Here is a 15,412-nt window from a genome sequence, read left to right as displayed (position 1 = left end):
GCCCTCCCCTCGAGGTCTCCGTACTAATGGCTCTACCCTGGCCTACGCGGCGCCAGGAACCGGCCCCCGACCGCCCCCCTTGCCCAGCCAGGCCGGAGGGGTCCGCACTGCGGGGCGCAAGGCAACAGCCCAGCTCCCAACCCAGAGGTTCCATCACCAGCCAATCGCGGGCTGGTGCCCCTCGAGAAGAGCAGAAACACCGACGGGGGGTGAGTGGCAGTAATGTCCGCCTATCCGAGCGCCTGCAGCCGAGGGGATGGGAGCACAACCAGCCAATAGAATCGAGGTGGTTGTTGTCAGGAGGGAGGAAGACGCCTGCGAGCGTGCGTGGGGCCGCTCCCGGGAAGGGGTGGCAGGAAGCTCGCGCGGCCAATGGCCGAGGCGGGCGGGCGGCGGCGCGCGTGCGCGCTGGGCCCCGGGGCTGCGGGCGGGAGGCGGGGAGTGGGGGAGGGGAGCGGGCAGGAGCGCGGCGGAGCTGCTGCCGCCGCCGCAGCCGCCGCCGCAGCGAAGAGGCCATGTTGTGTGGTGTGTGGGGCGGGGGGGAAGGAGGAGGAGGGAGTAAAGCCGAGAGAGGAGACGGGAGAGAGACACCACACACACACGGCACAAGATGGCCGGAGAGGCAGCAGCACCGCGAGCTGTCAGGCGCTCCGCCGCGGCCGCAGGGTCGCCGGCCGGCGGGGAGCTGCGCCCGGGCGGTGCGCAGGCCCGCGGGAGCCAAGCGGCGGCGGCTGGGGCGAGGCGGGCCGCGCGCCGGCGTCGGAGCCCGCGCCCGAGGCGCCTGGCGGCCGGGCCCACGACGCCGAGAGCGGCGCTGCGGCAGCGGCCGCGGAGGCTCCCCGGGGCCCCGGCGGCTCGACCCGGCGCGGGCGGGAGGCTCGGGCGGGCGGCCCCGCGCGGGACGCGGGTGCGGGCGCCCGGGAGGTGCCGACAGCCGCCTCGGACCCGGTGAGTGGCTCCCCGGCTCCTTTTATTGTCCTTTGTCCTTGGGAGGAAAAGCAAAATGTCCTTGAGCGCGCGAGCAGGAGGGGGCGGCGGGCCGGGCCTCGGCGGCCGGCTCTCCCCGGGCGGCCCCTGCTGGCTCTCCCCGCGGGAGGCGCCGGGGCCGGGGGCCGGGGCCGGGTTCGGGGTCGGGGGCGCGCGGGGCCCGCCGCAGACCCCACGGGGGGCGCCTCGCCGGCCTGGCCGCCGCAGCCCGGCCGGGAGAGGGGCGGCGGCGGCGGCGGCGGCGGCGCAGGCGGGAGCCCGACGGGGACCGCGCCACACGGCCCCTTTCTGTCCGGGTGAGTTATGTCGCTGTGGAGGGTGAGGGGCAAGAATTCCTTTCAGGTTCTCCAGCCGGGGAGCTTTTTAACCCCCTTCCGGCGAGGTGGAAGCTCCTCTTCATGGTGGAATTTTAAAAGAACAATGGAAGCCTGACTACGTTCGAACAAAAATAAAACTTGTTTTTTTTTTCCCCCCCCCCCTTTTGGGTGTTGGCTTTTAACTCTTTGCAAGCCGATTTTGAAAACGGCTGCGGTGTTAGGGCTGGGAAGGTACTTGCTGCTTATTAAAAACCCTTATGACGTGAAGGTTGTCTTTTTAAAAACGCAAGTGGGAGAAGTGCCGCTGGCATTTCAGAAATTACGAAGATAAGTTTACTGGGCCGTCAAGGCTGTTTGGTGGAAATCGGTTTTAATTTCAGTGCTAGACGATGACGTTTGACTAAGATAGTTTGTGTTATCGATTAGTTATGCCAAGATTAGGTGACATTCTTGATGCTTGAATAACGATTAAATAGACTGTTCGGTACTTTTTAAAAGGTCGTCAGGAGCCGTTATCTGTAACTTAATCACACCTGAATGTTAGAACGTACTTGAATCCGTTCCTGGACTCCTAAAAGTTGAAGTTAGCACCATTTTATTGTTTTTAAGAAATAATGTACGTTGGCACAAGCCACGGTCGACAAAACTTTTACAAAGGAATATTCTGACGCCCAAATCTCTTTGTGAAGTTACTTTCTCGTAGTGTAAATATTAAAGTAGGACTGTTCTCGGTAATGGGCGATGAAGAGGAGCCATATTTGTTGCATTTGTTGCATGCATAAAAATCTAGATATGCTCAAAACGGAACAGTAGTTTAATAATAAATCCTGCTTTCTCAAAAATTTGCAGAGTCCTCTGTAGTTCTGAGTCTAAAAGAAAATCGAGGGGGGATTTAAGTTTAATGGTTTGAAGAACAGACCACAAATGCACAAACCTTTGTGTATTTTAGAATATTATTTGTCTTCATTCTGCGGTAGCTGTTGTGTTGTAAAGGTGCAGATCTGCGTAAAAATAGTGTCGGGCAGATTTACGTAGTACCTAGAAAATCAGAGTTACTGGTGTAATCCACTGTATTTCTGATGGTAATTTTGTCAGTGAAATTGTTTTATGTTCTGAATAGCATTCATATAGTCCTACATGTTACATCAGTTGCGCATATCTTGATTTTACAGAATCTTAGGTGCTCATGTTGGTTCTTCAAAACAACATTTTTGAAATTTGTGAACACTGAAAGTAGTTTTAAATGTATATTCGGAATCTTTTTTTCGGGCTCCTTTTTTTGAATGGTGAAATGCAAAATAATTGTTAGCATTTTAACCTCATAAGATCTTTTTACGGGAGAAATGGGGGAAGGGAGAGACTGAAAAAATGTTCAAGACCCTGGTTTGAAATTGAATAAAGGTCATAGATACTACATGTTTTAGACTTGCTTAAAAGACAAAGCTCATATCCCACTTGGTGAGATCAAATAACTTGTGGTTTAAAAATTTAAAGTAACCAGTAGCCATTTTAACTTGACCAATTTCTCCTGGAGGAGTTAATTTTTAATTGCTTATAATTGTAAAAGGTATTTTCTAGATGGTAATGGAAATTTTAAGATGATTTCGGTTCTTAAATGGCAAACTTTTGTGTATTGCCTGGCATCAAAAGAAAAAATAAAAAAAAAGGTTATAATCCTAAATCTGTCTGAAGATGTGAATTTTCTGTAGTTTATTGAATCTCAGTGCCTTAATATCTAGTGTTTGTCCATGCCACTAAAAGATGAGGACAACAAAGACTGATGTGTTACTAAGAAATAACTGCAACATTAAATGTAAAGGTGGTGTCTTAAGCTGTCCCCAAATTTGTTCATAGATCGTGTATTTGGAATATTTTCTCATTGTTTTATCACACTGAAACTTTGGCCAGGAAATGTATAAAAATCAAAACGTTGATATCATCTTTTTTTTTTTTTTTTTTTAAGGTAACCTAACAAGATTAAAATTAAATTGGTTGATGATGGTTCTGAACAAATACAGCCCTTTTATTTGAGGTAAGACCATAAATTTTTATTACTTTCACTTAAAAATAAGCCTATTTGGTTTTTATTTTGCTCTTTAGTAATTTATATTTCTAGTAAATAGTGATGATAAGTATGAATATACTAAATAGCTGAAATAATTTTGCCAAACCTTTAAACCTGTCTATCGAATGAAAAGTATATGTGCTTAGCCGTTGTAACTTAATGTGCCTTTTGAATAGTTTAAAATCCTGAAGGTCTCTTAAGCCTTTGTTTAATTTTGGGAACAAGAAAAGACTGATTATATTTTGAGAAAAACTGAACCAAAGATACATTTTTTTTCTTTCTAATTCTCTAGTGTACTGTGCAAACTAATTTTTTAAGTATTTAAAGATGAATTTTTTGGAAAATTTGAGCTAGTCAGTATTCATAGTAGTTCATTTTAGGGAAGAACATTTTAAAAATCAAGTTTTGTGAGCATGGATTTTAGTTTTTGTTCTCAATTATATAATAAAAGTTTTAAAACACTTACTCCTACTTGCTATTTGTTGTTCCATCAATAAATTGTTTAGAATATTGGTGTGTGTGTTTTTCTTTTCTCCTCCAAAAGGTATGCCATTTTGAAGACTGAGATCCATGGAGTTTTATCCTTGAGTATATAAAAGGAAATATTTGCTAAAATCTTTATTTTATATAGCAAGTAAGTAAATGTTTTATTCAACATCTGAAATTTAATAGCTACCAACATTTGAGAAGGAAAATATCACTGAAGTTTGTCAATGAAACATAAAATGTAGACTGTTTATCTCAAAAAGGAGATGAGGAAAAAGCCCATCAAATTCCTTTACCTTACATCAAAGCACTTTTGTATTCTATTAAAACAGTTGATGTATGTAGTTTATATCAGCAATAAGACATTCAGTACTTTTCAGTATTACATTGCATCAGGATTATGGTTAAATCAGTAGTTGAATTATCAGCATCATATGGCTTTATAATCTGAAATTCTTAAGCCTTTTTTTTTTTTTTTTTTGACGATCTAGATCATGTTTTTGAAAGGGCCTAGAATTTTCCCTTTGCTGATCTTACAGTTCTTAAAAGAAGTATATTTTTAAAATTGAAGACACTTTCACATTTCAGTTCTTATTAATGGATTTAATATATTTTACTTGTCTTTATGATTTTGTTTTCAAACAGGTACTAAAATGAGTTATCTTATAGGAAATTAGAATAATACATCTAAAGAGACTTGTAATTTATAGCTTAGTAAAATTATTTTTAAAACATAAAAGGAAAATAATTTTCAACATGTATGGGATAGTTTGATACCTTAAAACTAGATATGTGAATGAAAAAAATACATCTGCTAATATTTTTCAAGAAATGTTCTTTTTGAGTTAACACTGAACATGGAAATTACTGTCAAGCTGATGTTAGGGATTTAGCAGAGAAATATGTATATATAGTAAAAAAGATATCTTAGGATATTTTAAGAATAGCCAAATAAGTAATATGAAGGCAAATTTATCTTTACCCTTGAAATCTTTTATATCTTGATGTTGGCTTATTGTATTCATTGAAATAGGTGATAAAGGTAATATTTTTGTTGCGTTTGTTCTAGCTTAATTTTTGCTTTTCAGTCATTTTGCGATTTGATCAAATTTGTGTATATTTTAGTGTGCAAAAGAAAACTAAATGTTAGACTTTTAACTATAGTGTTTTTAAAGATCTAACATACAAACGCTTTTCATTTTAACCTTTAACACAAATGCCAAGGTTAGGGTTTCTTGTATGCAAATGATAGGATATTAGATTAGTATTCAGCTGTGGTTGTGTACTATTGTAAAAACTGAGAATTGGGCACTCTTATAAAAACTGAGAATTGTCCTCTTAATCACAAGTGTATGTGAAGTATAATGTAATTTTAAGTATAAATCAGCAATAAATTGATGGCTACTGAAGATCCAGTTTGACCCATTAAAATAAAAAATGAATGGTCAAGGTTAGAAATGTTAAATGATGATTTTTATTTTTGTTTTTTTTTTTTTTTATTCCAGTATCACTAAATATTAAAAAAAATCTAAATGGTTTAGTAACTTCTAAATTAACCCCCGAATCTAGTGGAATACAACTTCCCTTTTATCACCAACAAGATAAAGGATTATAGCAAATCACATTCTAAAAAGGTCTTAACATGTATTTTGACCTTCATGATGATGCTTATATTCAGTGGTCTGATATTTGCTGCTTGAATCATGCTTGTAAAATGGGCAGTATGTTTGATAGACCAAAGTAATGGACAAATTTCATTTAAAAAGTAACATTTACTTTACTAACTGTATTTTGCCTAAGAACTAAGGTGACGCATTTTTATTTTGGCATTTTGAACTATTAAATCATAAAAATCACTTGATTGAATTGGTGACAATGTTTTATTGCATTTGTCACTATGGTACTATTTAAAAAAGTACCTGAAATTCCACAGAAATGAAAGCAGCCATGCTCATAGTTAATTACAACGTTTTCATGAACTATGGTGTGCTACTTAGAGGCTACATTATATGATACAGGTAACTTTGAATATAAATTTTCTTCCAAGTTGAATTCTCTGTTATTTGTAGTTTTTTGATTGCTTAAAAATTTGGACTGGACAACCAATTAATTTACTTTCTGTCCTCCAAGATTTTTTGTTGAGAGATGTAAGGGGGAATAAATAATAAGAGGACATCTTCATCTTCATTAATGAGTGGTGTGTGTGATAGAGTGGAAAATACAGCTGTGATTCAGCAATCTGGAGGGGAGCGTCTAAGTGTAGATTAGCCCTGTAATCTTGACATTGACTCTGGACCTTAGTCTCCTAATCTACAGAAAGTATTTGGAGTTTCTAATCTCCTAAAATACTTTTAGCCCTTAATTATGTGATAAAAATAATATTAAAGAGTATCTTATTCCTATATACAGGGAATAATTTGTAATTTTTGCATTAGAAATGCTGTTTCTGTGAAGAAATGATGTGAATAACGTGATATATAGTGTACCTGACTCTTCATGGTAGACATTCTAAAATATTAACAATATAAATGCAGAAGGTTGATTTTAAAAAATAGTTAAGGTGTGAAATTGTATTTAAACGATTGAGATTTAGAATGCTGCAATAACAAATTTGTTGGATTTTTTTTTCCCCCTAATTATTAGATACACTTGAAATTTTAGTGTATTTAATGTAACATTTGTAGCTGGCTATCACAGTTCTTTATGAGAATTCATCATTTATATGTTTGACATAATTAATTTCCTTTAAGAAATTTTTATGCTTCAAAGCTAAATATCCTCATTTTACCAACTACTTTGACCTTCCGGGCTGAGCAGCTCAATACAAACTTCTAATTTTCAAATTGGCTGTTATTTCTGAATGTAATTAACCTTTACAATTTAAATTCAAGGATGTTCTGAAGTTTGTAAATAGAAACTGTAGGACTTGATTTCATAACATTCAAGTGGCATGTTTCCTACAATCAGATGAAATTTTGATTTGTACACTGTACAAAGCTAGATCTGTGTTTTGGAAAACAATCCTTTGCTTTTTGAAATTAAGCTTTATTTATTTGATAATGAATATTTCCCAAACAACGAATTATACCCTTAATGTATACTACATAGTGAATTAAAATGATCATAATCATTTTGATTTAGATGATCAAGATAGTTTGCTTAACTTAAATGGTTTCTGAGCTGACTTATGAATGTTAATGACTTTACTGCTACATTATTTTTGTGGAAGATTTCATATATTTTACAGTACTCAGGTATTTTTTTTTTAAAGATTTTATTTATTCGTGACAGAGAGACTCAGGTATTCGTACTTGAAATGTAAAAATTGTTCTAGGGACTTTCAAAGATTAAAAGGTGACAAAATTTTTTAAGAAAAGCACAAGTGGGGTAATAAAGATAGGAGTCTGCCTTTAAAAAGGATCAGGGGATCCCTGGGTGGCGCAGCGGTTTGGCGCCTGCCTTTGGCCCAGGGCGCGATCCTGGAGACCTGGGATCGAATCCCACGTCGGGCTCCCGGTGCATGGAGCCTGCTTCTCCCTCTGCCTGTGTCTCTGCCTCTCTCTCTCTCTCTTTTTCTCTCTCTGTGTGACTATCATAAATAAATAAAAATTAAAATAAAAAAAGGATCAGGAGTCAAAATGTACATTGCACCTATAATTTTATATTAAATGAGAATCTATAATATTGCAAGATATTAAAGGTAGGGAGGAATAATAGCAAAATTACCAACTTTTGTAGATTGCTTAAGCCAGCTTGGCTCCTCCCTGCCCTTTTTAAAGGAAGGCAGAGTACTACTTTCTTAGTTTTAGGGAAGGAGATAGTATGGTAGATTACATTGGTGTCAGTAATTTTTGAAGTGATGCAAAGTGAGATCCAAGTCCTTTTTTTTGCTTCTGGTGGAGTGAGGCACATACTCTTACTCATAGTAGCTTTTTAATCATATCTTCAGACCAGTGTGAAGGATTTCCCTCATATTCTTTTACCAATGAAAGTCAATGCCACCTTTCTCTTAGGAGTTAAATCAGTTTAGTTCACTTGATTTAATATTTGTCTTTGTTCACAAACTATTCCTTATTAAAGTCAGATTAAATTTGGAAGCTTAAAGGTAAATAATGCTGTTTCTTGTAAACTACTTGATTTGTTAACTTGGTGGGGGAGGATATTTTATTTAGCATCTAAAGTCTTAGAGATAATTTTTAAGTAGATCTTTATTTATTATGATTAGTCAAAATGACTTAAGGGATTTAGATTTGGTAGTATAATCAGGAACTTTTCTTATAATTTGAAAATTTGAAATCCTAGTCCTGTAACAACATTTAAGTAGGTTTTAATTTAAATCCTAAACTATTGTGCATTCTAAAAGTCCTTAAATTACTTTTTTTTTTTTTTAAGATTTTATTAGAGTGCACATGCACAAGCAGCCTGGGGTGGCAGGAGGGAGAAGCAAACTCCCTTCTTATTGATCAGGGAACCCAACCTGGGCCCAGGGATCCTGACCTGGGGCTCCAGGATCATGACCTGAGCAGAAGGCAGACGCTTAATCACTGAGTTACCCAGGCGCCCCAAATTACTACACTTTAATATTGAACTTGGAGCTTTTTTGATATCGTTACATGTTATGATTTTTATAATCATACTTAAGAGCAGAGTGACTAAAAAAATACATATCTTAATTCAGAGGGCATTTGAAACAAACATTATTTTCCATGTTTAGTTTATGGGGCATTTCCATCTAGTGAACAGCATGGATACGAGACTTTTGTTATCAATTACAGATTTTATTTGGGGACAAAGAGCACATGGGCTGGGGGAGGGGCAGAAGGAGAGGGAAAAACAGACTGCCCGCTGAGTGGGGAGCCTCATCCTATCCCAGGACCCTGAGATTATGACCTGAGCTTAAGGCAACATTAACCAGCTGAGTCACTCAGGTGCCTCCCCTCAGTTAGATATCTTAAAAAGAGTGTTGCTTGAGTAGGTCAATACAGTTGGTAATAAAAGTTGTTTGAAATTTTGTCTAAAGTTTCCTTTCTCTTTACCTTAAAATAGTTGGATTAAAGTATTTGATGATGTAAAATAATAGGAGGATGATAATGAGTGAGAAACATGACCCTGTAGGTGGATAATGGAAATTTTCTTTCAGAAGTCTTGAAAGTGGGGAGGGTGGGGTCCCTGGGTAGCTCAGTTCGTTAAGGGGCTGCTTTTGGCTCAGGTCATGATTCTGGGATCCTGAGATTGGCCAGTGTTGGGCTTCCTACTCAGTAGGGAGTCTGCTTCTTTCTCCCCTTCCTGCTTGTTTGTACTCTTTCTCATTGTCTCTCTCTCTCAAACAATCTAAAAAAAAGAAAAAAAGAAAAAGTCTTAAAAGTGGATTAGATGAACAACCAGAAATAGCGTGGTTCTGTACTGTTAAGAAGTGTTGTTGGGCTCTTTTAAACAACTAGTTCTCCACCCTGATTGCTCATTAAGTCTAGGGAGACCAGATTTTATCTACTCTGTTGGAGTTCTTGGGGACTGAGACTTACCCATGGTTTTTAGAGTAACTTACTCTGCAGGTAAGCCTCCTGTACATCCAGATTTAAAATCCTCGGGATTAGAATTTACCTTATGCTTGGACTATACTGTTCAACAATACATAAATGTCTTGGTTTTCTGATGAATGATCCTTAGGTTGAAGTTTGGGAAAAAATCATGGCATTTTAGTAGTCTTTTTATCTTTTTCTATGCATAAAATTAGGTTATTTTTGTTTTCTGCAGAAATGTGAATCCAGAGACTGAATTCTCTAAAGGGCCTGTACAACGTAATAGATGTTGGTGGAAGCATTTAGTAAGTTTTATTTAATTTTCATGTTTCTGTTTCTTAAGTTTTCAATGACTTTGGAAATTTGAATAATTGAGTCAGTTGGAGAAATATAAAGGGATTTAGTGAAGCTCAAAGCAGTACTACAAAAAATAAAATCTATGGTTAGATGTGTGTGAAGTTGATTAAAATTTTGCTTATTGGTTTAGTCCGTTTTTTTGTTTTTTTTTTTTCTTAAACTTTGATAGAATGCAAAGTAATGTTTCTAAAATTTCATTCTAGATCTGGGTATTGATAAACTCTCCTGTGTTTGTAAATAAAGTTTTATTAGAACACAGCTACACTCTTTTATTTATACATTGTTTCCTTTGCCACAATAGCTGCAGAGTTGAGAATAATTGTAGCTAATGGTCACAAACCCTGAAAGGTTTATGCTATCTTGTTCTGTAAAGAAAGCTTACCTGTCCATGTCCTAGACCCATTTCTTGTGTCAACTTAATCCTTTCTATGTAGAACTTCAAAAAGAAGCCCTTGGGTTTTCTTTTGGTAACAGAACATAATTTTTCATGAATTTCAATGTAAAAATTATAGTAAATAAAGTAGTTCTGAACTTTGCTTAAACTTGAAAGCCCAACAAAAAGTTCTTTTCACACTGGAGTTATCTTTTGGTATTAGAAGACTTGGTTACTACTACTGTGAAATAGTTATTCTAACCTACAACATGAGAAAAAACTATAGAAATGAATTTGGCTGAATCCTCTAAAGGATTTATTTATTATGACAACTTTTGAGGTATGATAATTACATACCGGCTGTTTCATAAGTACTTTTGAATCACATTTGAGAATGTAAATTCTAAATGATAATATGGCTTCTAATTAGTACTTCAACTTACATTATATAAATGGCTACTAGATCCTGCATAAGGGTGAAGTTCTGGGGTTTCGTTACATTTTGATGGGAATGGTAAGGGCAGAGATGAAAACTTTCCTAATGTACAATTACTGATCTCATGCCTCATATTTTAAAGAGATTAATTGCCTGGCACATAGTGGATGCTCAGTAAATAAACTTGATTTTTGGTATATCATTTGTTAAACATTATTTATCAACTAGTGGTTTAGGTCTAATTGGAAAACAAAGTTAAATTTATTATTAAAATTTATATTTTAATGCATTAACTATGTCTGAAAACTAAAACTGTGACTCAGTAAAGATTAAAAGGGATAAGAAACTACAACTTTCTGTCTCAACACGTACATTTTGTCAGACTATAAACTAATACAGTGACAGTGAGGAAGATTTGTTGGATTGTAAAGCCTTAGATGATTCTTTTTCTTAGTTACCATAATTGATCTTATTCTCTTAGAGATCAAACAATTTTGTAGTTTTTATTTAGGACCCAAACTTATTAATGCATTGTAATCCTGTTGAGGATTCAAGCTACTTTTGGTAGTAAGACAATCTATGTAAGTTCACGATTAAATGTTTCCAAATTTAAAGACCAGAACAAGGAAGACTAAAATCCAGTCATAAGCACCAAGAATCTTAATTACGTGATGGGAAGAATCAATTTCTACTCCTTATCATTACTTTATATTTGTCCTTTTGGTTTTGCAGTAAGTATTTGAGTTTTGAAGTGATGTAAATTAACGTTAATGTTTTGTGGCATTATTAGAGACACCTGCTTTAAAATTAAGAATCAAAAAAAAAATAAAAGAATCATTAATCATTTCTTATTCCTTGTAATCCTTCCTCCCTGTCCCCCACATTTTTTTTGCTATTAAAAAATGGGAGTTTGCTGGGAAGTAGAGGTAAGGAGATTGCTTATGCTTACTTTAGGGGACCCCCTCGTAAACCCAATTTAGTAATTGGATTGCTGAATTGCATTTCAACTGATTGCTTACTTTTCAGCTAACTTAATTTTACAATGTCCAGTGATTTTGGAACAAACTTACTGAATTAGAATTTTGAGAGATTTCCTTGCTCAATTTTCTATTCTTAAATTTCTGGATGTACAATATTTAGGGATTTTAAGAGATAGCTGTTAGTACCTTCTTATTCTTTTTTTTTTTTTTTTTTAGTACCTTCTTATTCTTACCATAGAAACTTACTTTTGCTTTTGAGAATTTTCTTAGAACAAACAATTTTCCTTAAAAAGGAGATCTAAACTATAAACATCAGAGTGGAAAAATTTTACCTGTTCATAGAATGATCTTGAAGCCTGTATATAAAAACACAAAAGATCTAGGTCTATTTGATGATGGAATTCTAGATCAGACCATCTTTTCAGTATGTCTACAGTAATTCACAAGTTATTGGAAAGATGTGGAGTAGTAGGGCTTTGATATCTGAACCCTACTCAGTTTTCTGTACTGACCTTATTTTAATGCAAGATTAAATTATCTTTTTAGAGCAGAAAATGTTTTAAATAATTGACCTCATTTATCCAATGGATTTTTCAGAGATCTTGTTGCTATTGGAATATAAACTACTTTGATTAGTAAGGTTAGTTTGTAGATCTTCATGTACTTTGATCAGTGTGGTATATAGGAATAGTAGCTAAATAACATTTATTGAGGTCTTTCTACATGCCAGATAATGTAAAAGCTATAAATGTACTAATTTAATTCTCAGTACTGCCACATGAGGTAGGTACTATATTTCTATTTTACACATGAAGAACTGTGGATTTTGTTACTGAAAAAATACTCAGGCTCACAGAACTCATACCTACTTTCTTTTTTATTTTGTAACAAATTGCATATTTGCAGATTTAGTTTTTGCAAAAATTAGGAATTCCATGAAAATAAATGGCTTACTTATAAATCCCTCATTGGTGTTTTTAGAATTCTTGATAAGTTTTGAGCGCTTTTGCCTGTTAACAAAATTCTCACTTTTGGCTTTCATTGGCTTTGTAGAAGTGCAGACTGACCATGACATTTTTAATGCTCTTGGTAGCATTTACTTGCTTTCTATTTTTAAAGCCATCTTTATATATATATATTTTAAAAATTTTATTTATTCATGAGAGATGTAGAGAGACAGAGACATAGGCAGAGGGAGAAGCAGCCTCCCTGCGGGGAGCCCAAGGCACAGTCATGACCTGAGCCAAAGGCAAATGCTGAACCACTGACCCACGTAGGTGCCCCTTAAAGCTATCTTAAATATAATATGATAGAATGATCAGATTGCTAGTATTTTCTAATTTCTGTTGTCACACCAACTAGTGCATTTTATTGAGTAATTTTAGAATGATTTTAATGTCATCAGGTTTTCTTCTGAAAATTTTTAAAATAATGATTTTAAAGGGAAAATTTGATGTCCTGGATAAATTTTACCTCTTGTCCTGTGACAAAATAATATAAAGCATTGAGTTTATCATTTAATGTACTAATAAACTCAATAAATTGTACCTATAGCCATTTAAGTAATTATAATGTGTTAACAATACATTAGTGTTGTTGATCCATAATATTGTTTACATCCTCCTCTTCCTTTAGAGCTTGATCTTACATTGTAACAATATAGATTGGGGTTGGAATTGTTTTATAATTTAACAGTGCAAGAAAAATGATGGTATTATCTTTATACTTTTGTCCCTTAGTTTTAAGTAATGAATAGTTCAAATGGAAGGTACTTTATTGATAGGAAGAATGAATGAGTTATGTAGTTCTTATTTTAGGGCGGGGGGAAATCAGGAAAGTATGTTGAGGAGAAACATCTTGTATTTCATGTTTATTCCTGATGATGTGACACTCCTTTTTAGTCGTTTTTTGATATGAGTGGCAGTGTCTCTTGGTTGTCAAGTAGTTGACCAAGTAGATACTTATATTGTGTATGTAGACAGCAGTTTAGGAGTTAAGATTTAACTACCTAAAGAGCAAAACTGCCTTATACTTAAATCTCCTAGTCACCCAGACTTTATCTCTACAAATTTAGTTTGAGAGTTGCAAAATTGATGGAGAAGACAGAGTTAAAACTTATTTTTGCAATTATGTTTGCTAATGATGGATCCAGGATCATTAATAGTAGAATATCCTGGCTTCCCACTTAATCCCCTTAGTTAAAATTATTTAAGTAATGGATATGTTTGTGTATGAGGAACATTTGATATTTTGGCAATAGGAGTATTTTACTTGTATTTAATTTGAAATATGCTAGCAGTTCATGGCAAATATTAAATAGGCCAGGTAGATATTTTGCATTTTTGATAATTTTTTACCCTGGTTGCTACTTCTTTCCTGTATTCTCAAATAAGTAGCTGAAGATGCTACCATCTCTGTTGGCCATTTGTGTTATCTAAGCAAAATTAATTAACATCTGTTGGACTGGAAAACTATGCTGTTATCCACTGCTTTGGTTTTTTCTTTTTTTAATCTCAAAATTCATTTCCATAATTAGTTTTATTTGAAGAAGCTTGGAAAGTTTTCTGCACTGAAATTTAAAATCCATAGTGTTGCTGTAATTTAGCTTTCCAGGATTTTGAATTTGAATTTTTGTTTTTACTTCTCATATTGACAGTGTAACAACATTACGTATGTAAAATTTGAGTATTCACTGCCACTTTTTTATAGTTACACATGTATCTGTGACAGTAGAACTTTGTTACTTGTTTGCAGTCTTGCCATGATTCTCTGAGAAGTGTGTAGTACATACAACTTTAGACTTTAATACAGTTTCATAGTTTAAAGCTGTTACAGAATTAAACCTTTGTGTATGGTAAGAGTATCTTCAAGGTGGGTGGATGTTCTCTGTTTGAAGGAATAAGATCATTGGTATTCCAACAGCATTTTTTTCTTTTAATGTTTTCATCAAGCACCCAGTCAGCTTGAAGAGTCTCAAATGGATCCTACCACTGAGAAAACAAGATGGCAGTCCACTATGGGGAATTCAGGAAAATGGATTAATACCAGAGTGCTGTGATAATATACAACCAAGACAGGGTTCTTTTAACATGGATTTCATGAAATGAATGAAGACATAGGTTTCTTACCCAGCACAAATGGACAGTGGATTTGACTTTCCAAAGACTTTTTGTATCATTAAAACAAGTAAATTTTTGACATTTGGAGAAGAAAGATGGCACATTAACACAGATGTTAGTTTGTATGCCTGGAAATTTTTGCAGTTTGATTTGTATGAGTATGACTTTGTGGAATGTTAACTTTAATAAAATTTCTAACACTTTAAAATTTCTCAGTTTGGGCTTTTTTTTTTTTTTTAAGCTGAAATTTCGTTAAATGTTCACTTACTGGCTTAACACTTTGACCTTTAGAGTTCCCCAGGGGTAACGTGTACTGAATAAAGCTGGTAAAATGGAAATGGTGTGATGGAAGATGTTTTACTGGGTTCATTAAGATTGGTCTTTTTTTTTCACAAAATTGTGGAAATTTATTTCAGCATTAAGAAATGGTCGTTTGGTTGAAAAGCTATTTTGTGCTTTCATGAAACATCTTGGAAAATAACTTACCAAGGGGTAATAATAGGAGCTTTAATTTGCCATGAGATTGTAATTAGCTTATAAAACAAAATGCCTTTTGCCTCAAAATTCAGAATGAGTGATAAAATATTTTTATAAGTTATTTTGTGTTGATGGAAAGGGTCTCTTTTACCTATGCTTTTTAATATTGTAAATGTCTTAGAATATTCATCTGAACATTTTAAACATATGCCTCCTGTTTTAATAGTTAATATTAATTAGGGGAAGAGATGTTGGATTTATATGAAAGTGTCCTTAGGGTATTCATAAAGGACTTA

General features: G+C 36.0%; 1 protein-coding gene across 2 annotated transcripts; it reads left to right on the top strand.

Moving 5' to 3' along the window:
• Positions 1 to 463: 463 nt before the first annotated feature.
• On the top strand, positions 464 to 14,847 carry LOC144297234 (uncharacterized). Of its 2 annotated transcripts, XM_077871073.1 has the most exons (5): positions 464 to 948; positions 3,268 to 3,336; positions 3,914 to 4,003; positions 9,610 to 9,679; positions 14,472 to 14,847. In XM_077871073.1, the coding sequence occupies exons 1-2, from the start codon at positions 611 to 613 to the stop codon at positions 3,269 to 3,271; spliced, it is 342 nt and encodes a 113-aa protein (XP_077727199.1). In that variant the 5' UTR covers positions 464 to 610; the 3' UTR covers positions 3,272 to 3,336; positions 3,914 to 4,003; positions 9,610 to 9,679; positions 14,472 to 14,847. The 2 variants fall into 2 exon arrangements, with proteins under 2 accessions (XP_077727199.1, XP_077727208.1); XM_077871082.1 differs by lacking the exon at positions 3,914 to 4,003.
• Positions 14,848 to 15,412: the final 565 nt, after the last annotated feature.

This window comes from Canis aureus, chromosome 2 (genome assembly GCF_053574225.1).
Source record: "Canis aureus isolate CA01 chromosome 2, VMU_Caureus_v.1.0, whole genome shotgun sequence".
Taxonomy (NCBI): domain Eukaryota; kingdom Metazoa; phylum Chordata; class Mammalia; order Carnivora; family Canidae; genus Canis; species Canis aureus.
This window is presented reverse-complemented; position numbering and strand designations above follow the sequence as displayed.